General features: G+C 43.8%; 1 protein-coding gene across 4 annotated transcripts in view; it reads left to right on the top strand.

Annotated features, from left to right (window-relative positions):
- SORT1 (sortilin 1) overlaps window positions 1-14921 on the top strand; it is a 62470-nt gene that overhangs the window by 29640 nt on the left and 17909 nt on the right. For 3 of the 4 annotated variants that reach the window (XM_054712294.1, XM_054712296.1, XM_054712297.1), the window contains exons 4-9: window positions 1675-1777; window positions 2284-2448; window positions 5387-5460; window positions 8319-8368; window positions 9227-9357; window positions 14163-14307. In XM_054712294.1, the coding sequence (XP_054568269.1) occupies window positions 1675-1777; window positions 2284-2448; window positions 5387-5460; window positions 8319-8368; window positions 9227-9357; window positions 14163-14307 (668 nt within the window). The remainder of the gene's footprint in view (window positions 1-1674; window positions 1778-2283; window positions 2449-5386; window positions 5461-8318; window positions 8369-9226; window positions 9358-14162; window positions 14308-14921) is intronic. The other variant, XM_054712295.1, reaches the window with a different exon arrangement.

Below are 14921 nucleotides of genomic sequence, written 5' to 3'. Positions count from 1 at the left end.
ATTTTCTGTGTGTGCTTGCTAAGAGATGGGAAGTTATTCAGACAACTTAACGTCACGTGTAGTTTGCTTTAGCATACTGTCAGGGACCTAAACAAACACTCCAAGAGAATTCCCTCCTGTGTCTCCGGTTTCCTCTGAGCTGATCGGTGCTGCCAGGCCACAAGCCCTGGCAAAATAGAGGAAGACTGCAGTCTGTAAGGGAAAAACTCCTCACAGATCTTTACAAGTTGTCTCTAGTTTGGAGCTGAGAGTTAAGAGAATTAGATTATAGCTTCAATTTCGCCCTTAATTAACTGGTTGGCTTTTGATAAATTGCCTCCCCTTGAACCTCCTCGTCTGTGAAATGAGAGAGTTGGACAGGATGTTCCCTTCAGTCCCTCGCATTTCTCATGTTCTCTGCTTCTGTGATTATTTGTTGAGGCTGCTACCAGATTTACCATCTTTTAAGTCATACTCTCCAGTGAAGACCATTGCACATCACATTTATCTTTGGCAACTAACTTGCAATACACAGTGGTCTTCACTGAGGGACATTCAAATATAATGAATATTAAGATTTTGCATTCTACCACTTTTTTCTCTAGTGCTTTTTAAGAGAATGGCGCATAGTATTAATCCTGTCAGAGTTAGACAGCTACTGATTTTTATGCTTGTATTTTTCAAAATCTCAACCTGGAATTGAATACCTCTCAGAGATATTGTTGAAATGAACTTCTGGGAAAATCTCTAAAACCCGAGAATCGGTGTTAAGTTGGTTTGTTCCCCTACCTGCGTTCCGTGTGCTGTATGCAGGACACTTGTGCCCGGGGATGGTGTCCTCGGGGAAAACTTGAAGGCTCCTGCTACTCAACTTAGCTTTATCATGAGGACTCTGCAGTAACAGATAGATCAGTTAGGAGGCCGCTGGCTACATTTAGCAAAGAATCCAGCTCCAACCAGCTTAGTCAGGGAATTAATGACTCATAACTAAATGCAGAGGAAGGACAGGCTTCAGGGTCAGCACAGTCCAGTGTCGTAGGTGCTGCTGCTCCACTTATGTTGGCTTTCTCTTCAAGTTGTGCTCATGGTGTCAGGACCCTATAGCAATTGGGTTTTAATTTTGCTTTGCATTAACACACTACAACTTTGGGGACTCAGTCTGAGCACTATGGACGTTTGGGGCCAGATCATTCTGTGTCGTTGTGGAACTGTCCTGTGCATTGCAGGGTGTTTAGCAGCATCCCTGGCCTCACCCCATGAGATCCCACTTGCATTTGTGATCATAAAAAATGTCTCCAGACATTACCAAATGGTTGCTTGGAGGGTATTTGTGCAAAAACATCCTGGTTGAGAGCCACTGGTCTAAAGAAAGATAGACCATTTATTTCATCAGGTGGCTAAGGAAATTGGTTTCCTAATAGAGCCCAAGTCCCCCCCCCCCCCTTTGTCTCACTGCCTCAGTCTGGGTCACTCCCCCATTCCTGACCCCGCACCTGTGAGGGGTAGAATTCAGGCTAATCAAGTCCACACTGGAGTGAGGGATGGCATCAGCTTCCCTGAGGCATGAAACTCGTCAGGGGCGGGGGAGTGCCTCAGTGAAGTCAGGGAACGGGGATGGAAGCTGGGTAGGAACCCAACAGTGTCCATGACTACTGCTTCCTAAATGTGTCTTTTTTTTTTTTTTCTTCCTCTCAGTGAGGACTATGGAAAGAACTTTAAGGATATTACAAATCTCATCAATAACACCTTCATTCGGACTGAATTTGGCATGGCTATTGGTCCTGAGAACTCGGGAAAGGTGAGACTCGTTCTTGCATGTATAGAGCTGTGCTTGATGCCACACTCGGGCACTTGGGTTTTAATATTGGAACGATCCAGAGAGACACAGCAGTGTATTTAGTTTGCTATTCCTGTGCTTTAAAATTAAAACCCAATTTAATACTGGTCACAAAAGAACTGGATTGGTTCCTTTTTGGCCTCTGTCCACGATGCACCCAAACTCTTAGGTGGCAGCTGGTTAGCATTACAGTGTACACACTCCTAAGACACACATTTTATTTTAGTCTTTGGCAAACTGGCTGATCTCAGACTGACCAGCTCGCATCCATAGATGCACTAGCTCAATTTAGGATAATATTTTGTGATAAGACTAACACTTGAGGAGTGGGGTGCACTAATCTGTCTTTATAATTCTTACTTTTGGAACTGAAATTTTCTTAACTGATGTCTTGTGGAAGTGGTGTAGGTCTTCCTGAGCTTTCATAGTGTCACACCTTGGATCTGAATTGCCTTCTTCCTAACCAGGTGATTTTAACAGCAGAGGTGTCTGGAGGAAGTCCCGGAGGAAGAATCTTCAGATCGTCAGATTTTGCAAAGAACTTTGTTCACACCAATCTCCCATTTCATCCTCTGACTCAGATGATGTATAGCCCTCAGAATTCCAATTATCTTTTAGCCCTCAGCACTGAAGTAAGTCTCCTTGAAGAACTTGTCTTGCCCTTTGCATTTTTATCATCTAACATCTAGTCTTGAAAGGCCCCTGTAACTAATACTTTTATGAAGTATCGGACTGCTTTCTGGTGACTTTGTATATCATGAAATATATATTTTGTGTTTTTTTCCTATTTGGTAAAAGGCACAATTACCATGTACTATCTACTCCAGATAAGTATGATATCTAGTTATCATTACAAATTTTAAAATATTTATTTATTACATTGATTGGGGTGACAGTGATCAACATGACCATATAGGGTTCAGGTGTGGGTTTCTGTTACAAGGTCTTATATTGCACTGTGTGCCCACCACCCACAGCCAGATCTTCTCCTGTCACCTTTATTACAGTTTGTAAAAGTGAATAGATGTGTACTGTTGGAAAACTGAACTAGAACACAGTTTAATGTAATCATTCTTGTTCTGCAAGGGACACACATAGATTGTCACAGTCCTGATGTTATTGTTCCTTTCCTGTGGCCAAACCACATCTTTCTAATTTTTCTTTTTTGTTCGTTGCATAGTATATCCAGCATATTGATTTATGTCTTCAACACTCATGTATTAAGTATCCAGACTCTTAAATCCCTGCGCCCCACCACAGTCCTGTGCTCTTCCCAGAAGCCAGTGTCCCGCCCTCTCTCCTGAAATCCCCTGAGGCGCTCATGCAGCTTTCCTTTCCCAGGGATCAGTCTCCTTTATTGTGGATGTTAAGGGCCCAAAGTGGCTGAGTTGCTAGACTATGATAATCACAATTACACTGCATATTTATATGGCTCTCTCTCTCCTTATTTCTTAGAGTGTGGTCCACTGACCCACAACATCAGAAACCCCGGAAAGCTGGTTTAAATGCAGATTCCTAGGCCCCGTCCCCATACAGTACATCAGTGACTTTTGGTGGCGAGGTTTTTACAAGCTCCCCAGCTGAGCCTGCCCACTAAAATTTGAGAACCATTGCTCTGATGACAGTTCTGGGGACAGAAACAGGATTGTCAGATGTGGCTGAGCACAGGGGTGGCAAAGGGAAAGTGAAGGGCACTGGAAGACAGGTCTGGCTCTGGGCCTCTGTGGGCAGATTGGAGCAGAGGTAAGGCTGGAGGGCTCAGGAAGGCCAGAGTTAAGCTTAGCCCAAGGAGGCCAGAGGAAGGAAACTAGCCTGCTGGGTGTGCTTCAGATCTTCAAGAAACAATTCCTGAAAACTCCTTCCACCAGCTTAAGCTGAAAGCCCTTCAGCGAGCAAAGAGACCTATTAGGAATGGACAGAACCATCGATCTCCCCTTTGACCATCCCATTGCCATTACCAAGTTATCTTAAGGTTGTTGAAACAGGCTGTCCTCAGCCAGAGCTGGGAACAACCTGCTTTTACATCTGAAATTTCTTCCAGTTAAGGAAGTACAGATGATTGGGGTAGAGAAGATGTGCCAGTTTGTACTCAAGTACAAAGAGGGGATATCAGACCCTTTCCTGTTTCTAAGTACAATTAGGTAAATTAGAAATGCTGAGCATTATCAGAGGAAGAAAATGAAAAGAAACAAGAATGGTGGGTGGGGAGCACTGAAGGGAAATTCTGCCTCGACCATTTAATCCCAGCTGTGCCAGGACATGTCTGTCCCCCTCCACCGAATCTGGGCGCAGTGTAACTCACACGGTCAGTCTTCACCTTACTGCCTCTGCTGCACTTGAAAGGTTTGGCCAGTCCCTCCTTTTGGGAACTCTGCTTGCTTGGCTTCAGTGACATCACTCACTCCCTTTAGTTCTTCCCTATGTTCTAACCATTCCTTCTTGGTCTTTCTCTTCAACTCCTTTCAACCAACCCATAAATCACTACTGCCCATTCCACTCAGTAATCTCCTCCACCATTTAACGCCACTGTGATGGGTCAGATTCTCAAGTCCCTGTGTCTGGTCCTGGCTTCCTCGTGGGTCTCTGATTCCTATCTTGTTGCCCCCTGGGGACCTCTAGCCGGATGTCCCACAGGCACCTCAGACTCAGTTAAATCGACTTCTTTCTGCTCTTCTCTCAGACACACTCTTCTCTTAATCCTTGTACTGGCTAAAGATTCCAGTGCCTCTTATCCCTGAACCAGAATCCCAGAGTGATCAACTGTCCCCCCCCCCCCCCACACACACACACAAAGCCCATCCTGCCCTATAGGAAAAGCCCAGTTCTTCTGAAGCCAGCTTCTAACTTCTCCCTGAGCCTGTTCCTCACAGCCATGGGTTAGGGCCTCACTAACTCTTCATGAGTGAAATGTGGCAGTTATTCACTGCTTTTCCTGCTTCTGGTTTAGACACTCTGCCATCCACCTTTCCCATTGTCATCCAAGGGTTCCACCTCCCTTTCTCCTCCGTTAGCTGCTCCTCCCCTCACGGGGAACTGTGTGCTCCCCGCACACACCATCATGCTTATCACCTCCCTGCCTTTGCTAGTCCTAACATCTCCTCTCCCCATTTGCCTTCTTTTGGTTACACTGCTCATCATTTAAGACTCAGCTCAACTGTCTTCTTCACAAACCGTCTTTGAGGCAATGTTCTTCTTTTCCGTGCTCTTACCCGAGAGACCATGTTTCCGTAACACTTAACCCGTTGTATCACATTTTCTTATCTGGGCCCCTAGTTAACTGTGAGCTCCTTGAGAGCAGGGAGTGTGTCTTACTCATCTTTGTATCCCCAAATGCAATGTCTGGAACAGTGCCTGGCACATAGTAGGCACTTCGTAAGCATTTGTTATTCAGAACTTCCCAGCCTCCCAAGGGGCCCCTGTGAACCATGTGTCTCTGGAGCTCAGGCAGCTCAGATAGAACATCAGTGTGTGTTTACTGTCCCAGATGATTAGATATGAATTATTAAAGGTCATACAAGCAGCTGCACAGGATAAAGCTGGAATTTTGATAAGTCATTTATAATCTTTCAGAATGGCCTGTGGGTGTCCAAGAATTTTGGGGGAAAATGGGAAGAAATCCACAAAGCAGTGTGTTTGGCCAAATGGTGAGTAACAGAAGACTCCATCTGTTCAGAGCCCTAAACCGTTCCTGACAGCGCTGCCGAAAGTCACATGAATAATGTTGAGCACTTACTATGTGCCAGATACTCTCAGGGTGCCACAAGGGATACGAGAGGGGGTATGACACAGGACTCGACCTGGAGGAGCTTCTCAGTCTGCCAGGAGAGAAGACAGAGCCTCACTAAACGTTACAACATAAAGTAGAAAACAAGACTGGCGACTGGGTAGCTGCTACTGATAAAAGTCATCAATGGTGACTTCAGTTGGCATAGCATAAAACACAGCTTTGATTTGGGGACTTACGTACTTCTCTGCTCCGCGCGCCCCCAGACTGACACCCCCTCATCTAGAGACGCATTTCAGTTATGAGGAATCAGGAAGAAAGCCCAGAGAGCTTCCCAAAGCCAGTCACACCGTCCGTGCACCAAAACTCATTCACTTTTCTCGGGGACCCCCTCAGGTACCTCCTTAAAGGGGCTGCAGAGGGGCTCTGACTAGCGAGTCGAGTCACCTTTGTCCTAACTGTCTCTGCTGCTAGTCAGTGGCTTAGCCTCTCTGGGCTTTAGTTTTCCCTTCTATCTATAAGCAGAGATTTGTCTGAGGAATTTGGGAGATGTTTGGACAAGAATTAAGAGCCTTTATACCTCCGAAATTCTTGATTAGGTTCAGACCCTTGCTTAGAGCCTCATTGTTCTTTCTCTCTGGCTAATTTCAGCAAATTTGTTCATCTGGTTTCCCACTTAATAGCAAATTGTTGCCAGAGGTGGGTACATGAGGACTGACAACAAGCGCACACCAGGAGAACTGCAGAGCAAAGACTGAGAACATAACAGGATGGAATTATTCAGTGCCAGACCCAGAGCGCATACACCTCAGCAACTTCTAACGGGCACACCGTGTTCTAGTCGCATGGGGTCGATGCTCAGTGACCCACAATCCCAAGGGAGAGTTTCATATTTAATGTCCTCTACTTAGGGAGTCAGGAAAATTTGTGACATAGACATTGCCAAATATATCTACCAAAATTCACTAAAGTACTAAAAAATGTTGCCTTTCTGGAAAATGCTGGTTAGGTGAGGTTTTTGTAGCACCACTCTGGTACCCATGCCATAGCTGCTTTCATTTTATGGGTTTGTTACTTATATGGTCTTTTAAGGAAGGAAGTAGTCTTTAAAGTAACTAAGTTAACAAATTGTTTCACTGTAGGATATAATCAAGACTATAGGAATTTTGATCACTAAAACTGATCTTTATGTACACATCACCACAAGGTACACTTTAAATATCTTACAATTTCATTTGTCAATTATACTTCAATAAAGCTAAAAGAAACAAACAGGTCATCTTTAAAACTAAAGACTTATTTTAAAATGGTATTTTTTAAAATAGTTTTTATTGATTTCAGAGAGGAAGGGAGAGGGAGAGAGAAATAGAAACATCAATGATGAGAGAAATCATTGATCGGCTGCCTCCTGCACACTCCCTACTGGGGATTGAGCCTGTAACCCAGGCATGTGTCCTTGACCGGAATGGAACCCGGAACCTTTCAGTCCCAGGCCAATGCTCTATCCACTGAGCCAAACCGGCTAGGGCTTAAAATGGTATATTATTTTATATTCTATACAAGATTTTTTACTTTTGTAACTCGTTTATTTGATTATTGTCTAAGTCAGTGATGGGCAACCTTTTGAGCTTGGTGTGTCAAACTTCGCCAAAAAACTGAGCATAACTCGGGTAGTGTGTCACTTTGAGGAAAAAACATTATTTCGCAAATGTTTCATCCTCGGCATGCGGCTGCCTCAGCGGCTGCGTGTCATCAAAAATGGCTATGTGTCATAGGTTCGCCACCACTGGTCTAAGTATAAGCTAACTGGGTTGCTGATAACTGTTTACTCACCTTTTAGATCTTGGATCTCTAAGAGCTGACAACTGAAGTTCTGAAAGAACATGCGCAGAGCCAGCCCCTTTTGCTGGGGCTAATCTATAAGTGCTATCAGGGTCTGAATTGAGTTCCCTGCGAACTCCCTTTCCAAGTTAGAGTTTAAATAATTCAACCTCTGACCCAGTTGTCTATTTGAGATGAAAGAACTAAATTATTTAGCTCATGCAAAGCATTAAGCTAGGTTCTGAGGGGGAACAACAAAGCATAAAACTTAGTACCTGCCCAACAGTATAGTGGAAGAGACAAGGCACACACTAGTGATTAGCATAGCTAAGTGGGAGGCTGAGGAATGCACGCATTTTCCAGCAGTGCCCCATCTCAGCACTACGGACATTTTGGACCGGACAGTTCTTTGTTGTGGGGGTGTCCTGGGCCTTGTAGGATGTTTAGCAGCATCTCTGGCTTCTACCCACTATATACTAGTAACAACTTCCCTTTCCCCGGAAGTGACAACCAGAAATGTCCCTTGGGGAACAAAATCATCCCTGGTTAAGAACCCCTGTTCTAGAAGTTTGTAGCAAAGAAGCTGGAGTGACAGGGAAAGCTTCACGGAAGAGCTAGATTGTAAGCTGCAGGCTGGCGATTGCGAGGGTAAGATGTGGTTACACAAGAGAAAAGCATTTCGGAAGGAAGCAGTATGAGCAAATGCTAGAGGCAGATCTGGAGAGTGTAGGTAGACCAGTTAGACAAGCTGGAAGAGAAGTTCAGTGGACTGTGGCAAATGCCTGGGGCCAGGCTCTGGGGAACCCTGACAGTGAGCTGTCAAAAGAGTCCAGAGTTGCTGCTTTCACTAGTACCTATGGAGGAGGCTTACTAGACTTGCTTGGAGCTTTGTGACTAAGGTTGACATTGCATTAACACCTGGAACCATGTCTTTTCCCTGTCTTTGCCTCATTGCAGGGGATCAGAAAACACCATCTTCTTTACTACCCATGTGAATGGCTCCTGCAGTAAGTATATTTTAGTCCCAGAAGCGTGTCTTATCCATTCATGGTAGAATATTTGGGTCATAAGAGGTAGAAATATCAAAGTTCCTTCCATTCTCCTATAATTTTAATAGCTAAAATAGCTGTTAATTGTTTTTTAAAATCTTAAAAGTACAACCTAATTACTATACTGTGCCTAGGTCAGATAAAACTGCAGGCTGTACACAGAGACGCTATTCTTAATTTCAGCAGTGTATTTACATAAAGTAAACATTAAGCTACAAACAGTAACAGATCGAAATGCCTGGTGATTTCTGCAAAAGAACATGGATTGTGTTTATCAGTGGAAGCCAGTGGCTTTCCAATCAGTGGCACAGTTTCAAAGCAGAAAGCATAATTTTTTATTTATTCATTCGACAAATTCATTCATTTATTCATTTGAGCACCTGCAGTAGTATGCTAACCACTATCTAAGGATGAAGAGAACAAGAGACCCAAGGCCACTCTCATGGAGTTAACTTCAAGTAGGGATGATAGATGATCAACAAGAAAACCAAAACTCAAACAACTTAAAATAGAATAAGATAATTTTAAATTGTCATGAAGAAAGTAAACAGGATGCTGTGGCTGTGATGTTTTTATGCAGCATTGTATTGGAATTAACTCACAATCTGTCCAAGGTATAACCTCACATGTATAAAAATAAAACTCACATGCGAATTCCCTGTGTCTAATGCCACATCAATTTATATCCTCATTTGATTAACATGCATAGGATTAGAAATCCTGTAGCTATAAAATACAGAACAATTCTAAAACAGCTCTCTGAACTAGAGGCTCACTAGGAAGTGACATTCTAATTACTACTTCATCTTGTTTAAGAAGCTGACCTTGGGGCACTGGAATTATGGAGGACTTCAGACTTGGGAAAAAGCTTCAAAACCATTGGTGTGAAAATCTACTCATTTGGTCTTGGGGGACGTTTCCTTTTTGCCTCTGTGATGGCTGACAAGGTGGGTATTTGCCTCTTCTCTTTGGGTTCTAATGTTTCTGTAAAGATGCCTCACATAGATCCCTTTTACTTGTTGAACTGACAGAGTTGCTTGCCTTTTTGCAATCTATCCACACTAATAAAAGAGATGCAAATTGACCATACCTTCGCGACACCCACCAGCCAATCAGGAGTGAGTATGCGAATTAACCCAACAAAGATGGCGGGTTAATTTGCATACACAGGCCGAGCGGCCAGGGGTGTTCCACACCATCCCAGTCTTTTTGGGCCTCTGGGCAGCATGGGAAGGCGGAAAGGCGGCTCCGGCCTGAGTGAAGGCGGTGCCGGCAGCCAGGGGAAGGAAGTCCCATTCTTGCACGAATTTTCGTGCATCAGGCCTCTAGTATATATAAAAGGCTAAGTGACTGACCGTACTGACTGGCCGGTACATATGACACACACTGGCAATTTAAAAATAAACGCTGACGCACGCATGTGCAATGCATGTAAAGCTCTTGCGCCAATCACACACGTGTGTTTCAATCTTTCATTGTCGATCGTGAATTTGGTTGTTTTTGTTGATATTCTGAAGCTGAAAGAAAGCGGTGGCATTGACAGAATATGTCTGAAGACTATTGGCACAACTGTCCCCTTCTGACACTGGACTCCCATTTAAATTAATTCGAAGACAGTTTCCTGTGATGCCAGCATTTGTGATGACTATTAACAAATCACAAGGACAAACTCTAGACAGAGTAGGAATATTCCTACCTGAACCCATTTTTGGACATGGTCAGTTATATGTTGCTTTCTCTTGAATTTGAAGAGCATGTGACATTAAAGTTGTATTGTAAATACTTCATCACAAGGGAAGTTAGTCAAGCACTCTGAAAGTGTTTTACTCTTAATGTGGTATACAGGGAGATATTAGAATAAGTTTAATCAATTTATCAGTCATTGTTTTTATCAATGTTTTTATATCATGTTTTTTTTATATCATGTCTTTGTTGTTATATCATGTTGTTTATTTATTAACCAATTTATATATTATTTTCATATACATTTTACTAATTTTCTTTCATCTCTGACACTTCTATTATAGAGAAAGGGCAGATAGTGATATTAAAATATTTCTTCTAATTAATTTCCTTTCAATGTGCACAAATCTGTGTACTGGGCCACTGGTATTTAATATCACTCTAAGATTTGCAGGCGATTCTTTTAGAGAGACTGATTGACTCTTCTGGGCTATTCTGGCACTTCAACCTGTCACCCCACACGAATTCTGGTATCTCTTTTGGGATATGTAGATGCAGTGTTTGGGCTTTCCTTGGACATAGATATATGAAAAGAGCAATCCATTTGTTTCAGTAATAATAATAGAAATAGGTAACATTCATTGAGTATGTAACAGTGAACAAAACAGATAAATGTCCTGTTCACAGAGTTTATAGTTAAGTAGGGGAGATAGATACTAAGCTGATAAATATGATGTAATATCAGGTCAGGATTAAAGCTACAACGAAATCTAAAGCAGCATAAGGAAAGAGAAGGTGACAGGAATTGGAGCAGGGCTGTTTTAGGTGGGGTGGTTTGGACGTGCTCTCTGAGACCTGACTGGGGTGAGAGCATAGCTATGTGGACATCTAGGCTCAGGGAACAATACGTGCACAGACTCAGGCTGGAGCATGCCTGACATATCGAAGAAAAGTGACAAGGGCGGTCCAAAGGGGGGGGAGCCAGTGGCCAGATCATGCAGGGCCTTTGTAGGTAGTGATTAAGACCTTGGCTTTTATTCTTGTGTTGGGAAGCTGGGAAAGGGTTGTGAGCAGGGTGTGGTGTAATCTGACTTCTTTGACAGAATAAGTATGGGCAGAGTAGCCTGCCGGGGCAGGAACAGCAGAGCCAGGGCAGCTGGAAGGCTGTTAGAGCAGTGTGAGGGGGGAGAGGGGGCAAGTGGTGAAATGGTGGGTGTGTTTTTCAATGTATTGCCAATAGGATTTGCTGATGGATTAATGTGGATTGTGAGAGAATGAGAGAAACTGAAGATAACTTCAGAGTCTTTGGCCTGAGCAACTGGCAGAATGGTGGTACCATTTACTAAAATGGCAAAGACTGTAGGAGAAACAAGTATGGGGGAGGAAGATCAAGAATTCAGTTTTAGATGTGAGATGCCTATTAGATATCTAAGTGGAAATGTCATGTTAGTATTTGGGTATCTCCCCAGATTATATGTTGTTTAGAGCCATGTGATTAGATGATATCTTCTGGAGGACTGAGTAGGTAGAGCAGAGTGGGAGGACTGAGCACGCCCTGAAGCACCCACCACTGAAAGGTTGGAAGGAGATGGAGAGCCCAGCAAAGAAGACTGGGAGGGAGGGACCAGTGAGGCAGGGCGAATAGGACAATGCGAGATTGTGAAAGCCACGTGAAAAAGGTGTTTCAGGAAGGAAGAAGTGGTCAGCTGTGCTAAACTTAGCTGAGATGTTGAATTAGATGAGTGCTGAGAATTAGCCACTAGAGCTGGCAAAGTGGGAGGTTGTTGGTGAGCTTGACTAAAGCCAATCCATCGCAGTGCTGAGGTTAAAAAACTGATTAGAGTGGGTTTAGAGAGAATCAGAGATGGCTAAGCAGACAATAACTACAATAACTCCCTCGAGCAATTTTGTAATTATTCCCCCCAACAACCCTTTAAGCTAATACCATACTGTTACTTCGATTTCTATTTGAGCAAACTGAGTAACTTGCCTGGGGTCACCCTGAGGTGGAATCCTGGTGGAAATCAGACTGATTCCAGACATTGCCTCCTACACTGTACTACAATTATACAAAACTAAAATTCCACGGTGTGCTTTTGAACTTTAACTTCTACCTATAACAATGAGAGTAAGATTCAAAGTGAACATCTAAGTGTATAAGTTTTAGAAAAATACATAACTGTACTTGTCACTGAACTTTAAAGAGTATTTAACATAAGGAGGCCCTGGAAGTCAGTCTCATGCCCTAGCTAGTTGTGTCTATTAGCTATTTTAAACTATTTATCAGGAAGTAAGTGTTAATTACATCCTTAACAGACTCCTTTTAACAGCTAAAGCCCTGATCAGATTCCTTTTATTAATTTCTGACACTCCTTGACCTCTTCCCAGCCAGTGCACATTCCCCTCATATGGCTGTTCTGAGAGACTTTCATAAAGAGATGTCACATATTGACTTCCTTGTGATCGCCCAAGCATGGCTTTCATCTCCATTTTCTAGACCCTTCGTTATCTACTTCTTTGGATTATGCCAAGACTGTGTCAAAGAGACCAAATCTTTATGCAGCAATCCTCACTTAATAATTATCTGAACACGCATATGTTGAATGGCTATAAAGCCAAATCAGGTATGGTCCCATCACATCCTTGGCTCCGATGAAGAAACTAGAAATGTCAGAGTTTGGGAGGATAATACCTTACAGGCTACACTAGAATGAAGAAGCCAGGATCGTTTTGCTTATAATAGAATGGATTGTCCCATTGCCTGGAATTTTGCTAGAGGTTGGAAATTGCTAGGTAGTTGATACTGGGACCTTTCATTTATATCAGTTATACCCAGTGAAGAAATGGATAATGATACTTATAATCTACACTAATAAAAGAGAAACATGCCACATATAATACCTTAATAAAAAAAAGAAAAAACAAAAGAACTGATGCAACATCAGGACCATATGGCCACAGGCAATCTTGCCTCCCCATCTTCTCCCTGCAGGGCATGGAGGGACAGCCACAGGCTGATAGACATGACCCAAGCAGGTCTAAGCCTTAAGTCTATAACAAATAAGAGAGGGGTGTGACTAAATTAGCCTTGGTACACTCATACGATGATGACTGGGGGAAAAAAAAAGAGAAACATGCAAATTGACCGTACATATGCTACACCCACAAGCCACGCCCACCAGCCAATCAGGAGCGAGTATGCAAATTAACCCAACCAAGATGGCAGCGGCCATGGAGCTGGAGCAAGCAGGAGGCTTGGGTTGCCCCGGTGATGGAGGAAGCCAAGCTTCCCGCCCACCCTAGCCAGCCCTGGCCTCCGCCCAAGGCTACAAAGTTTTAATTATAGAAGATAAATAAATCCCAGATACTTGCTTCCAGCCAGCCCTGGCCTCTGCTCTAGGAGGTGCTGAAAAAAAAAATTAAAAAAGGAGGGGCTGGGAGCTTGGGTCGCCGGGGGGGTGATCAGGCCAGAATGGGACAGCAGTTGTGGGTGATCAGGCTAGTGGGGGGCGGGGCCATTGGGGGTAAGCAGACCAGCAGGGGGGCCAGTTGGGGGTAAGCAGGCCGTCAGTGGGGATCTGTTGGAGGTGATCAGGACAGTGCGGGGGGGCAGTTTGGAGTGAGGTCAGCAGGGGGGTAGTTGGGGGCGAGCAGGCCAGCAGGGAGGGCAGCTGGGAGTGAGCAGGCTGGCACTGGGGGCAGTTGGGGGTGATCAGGCTGGCGGCGGCGGGATATTTGGGGGTGAGCAGGCCGGCAGGCAGAGTAGTTAGGGGCAATCAGGCAGGCAGGCAGGCAGGCAGGCAGGCAGGTGAGCAGCTAGAGCCAGCAGTCCCAGATTGTGAGAGGGATGTCCAACTGCCGGTTTAGGCCCGATCCCTGTAAACCGGCAGTAGGACATCCTTCGAGGGGTCCCAGATTGGAGAGGATGCAGGCCGGGCTGAGGAACACCTGCCCCCTGTGCATGAATTTCGTGCACCGGGCCACTAGTTAGTAATAATGTACCTAGGATGTCCCTGCACATGGTACCTTGGAAGAAAATTAAAAAGATATATGTTGGCATTTGTTCCAGGATACAACAAGAAGGATTCATGTGTCAACTGATCAAGGGGACACGTGGAGCATGGCCCAGCTGCCCTCTGTGGGGCAGGAGCAGTTCTACTCTATTCTAGCAGCCAATGATGACATGGTGTTCATGCACGTAGACGAGCCTGGAGGTGAGAGCGTTTCAGTGGCCCACCCTTGAATTCATAGAAATCGAAGCTGCAAGCCCTACTTTCAGTAGCTTTTTTTCTTACCCCTAGGAATTTATTAGTGCCCTACTGAGTATATTGTCTTAGTAAGTGTATCCTCTGTTAAAAGGGCCACTTGTTTTGACATTATCTTGTTTGTGTGCATATCCAAGGGTCTACAACAATGCTACTCAAAGAATGCTCAGAGGATGGGTACTAATTTGTAAACTCCGTTACCAAATAAGTAGAGGAAGTGAGAGCATGCATTTAGAAGCTCTTACAGCTATTTGACAAAGTAATTTTATATGTGTTTAAGCTAATGATAAAAGAGTTTATGGTTATATTTCATTGTTCTAGTGATAAATTTTTATGCTATTTTACAAAAGCATTGGTTTGTGACATAGTGGAAATTTAAAAATTGATCTTTCATCACAGGCAGTTTGAGAAGCATTGCTCCAGAGGGGAAAGATTCACAGAAGTGTAAGCTGTGAATCTAAATACAGTGCCTCTGCCACCAAAACATATCTAGGAAGAGCTTTTCTGTAGCATCTGATTAACTCATTCAACAAACTCAGCATCTGCCATATTCCAAGCACTAA

The sequence above is a fragment of the Eptesicus fuscus genome, chromosome 22, assembly GCF_027574615.1.
Source record: "Eptesicus fuscus isolate TK198812 chromosome 22, DD_ASM_mEF_20220401, whole genome shotgun sequence".
NCBI lineage: Eukaryota > Metazoa > Chordata > Mammalia > Chiroptera > Vespertilionidae > Eptesicus > Eptesicus fuscus.
This window is presented reverse-complemented; position numbering and strand designations above follow the sequence as displayed.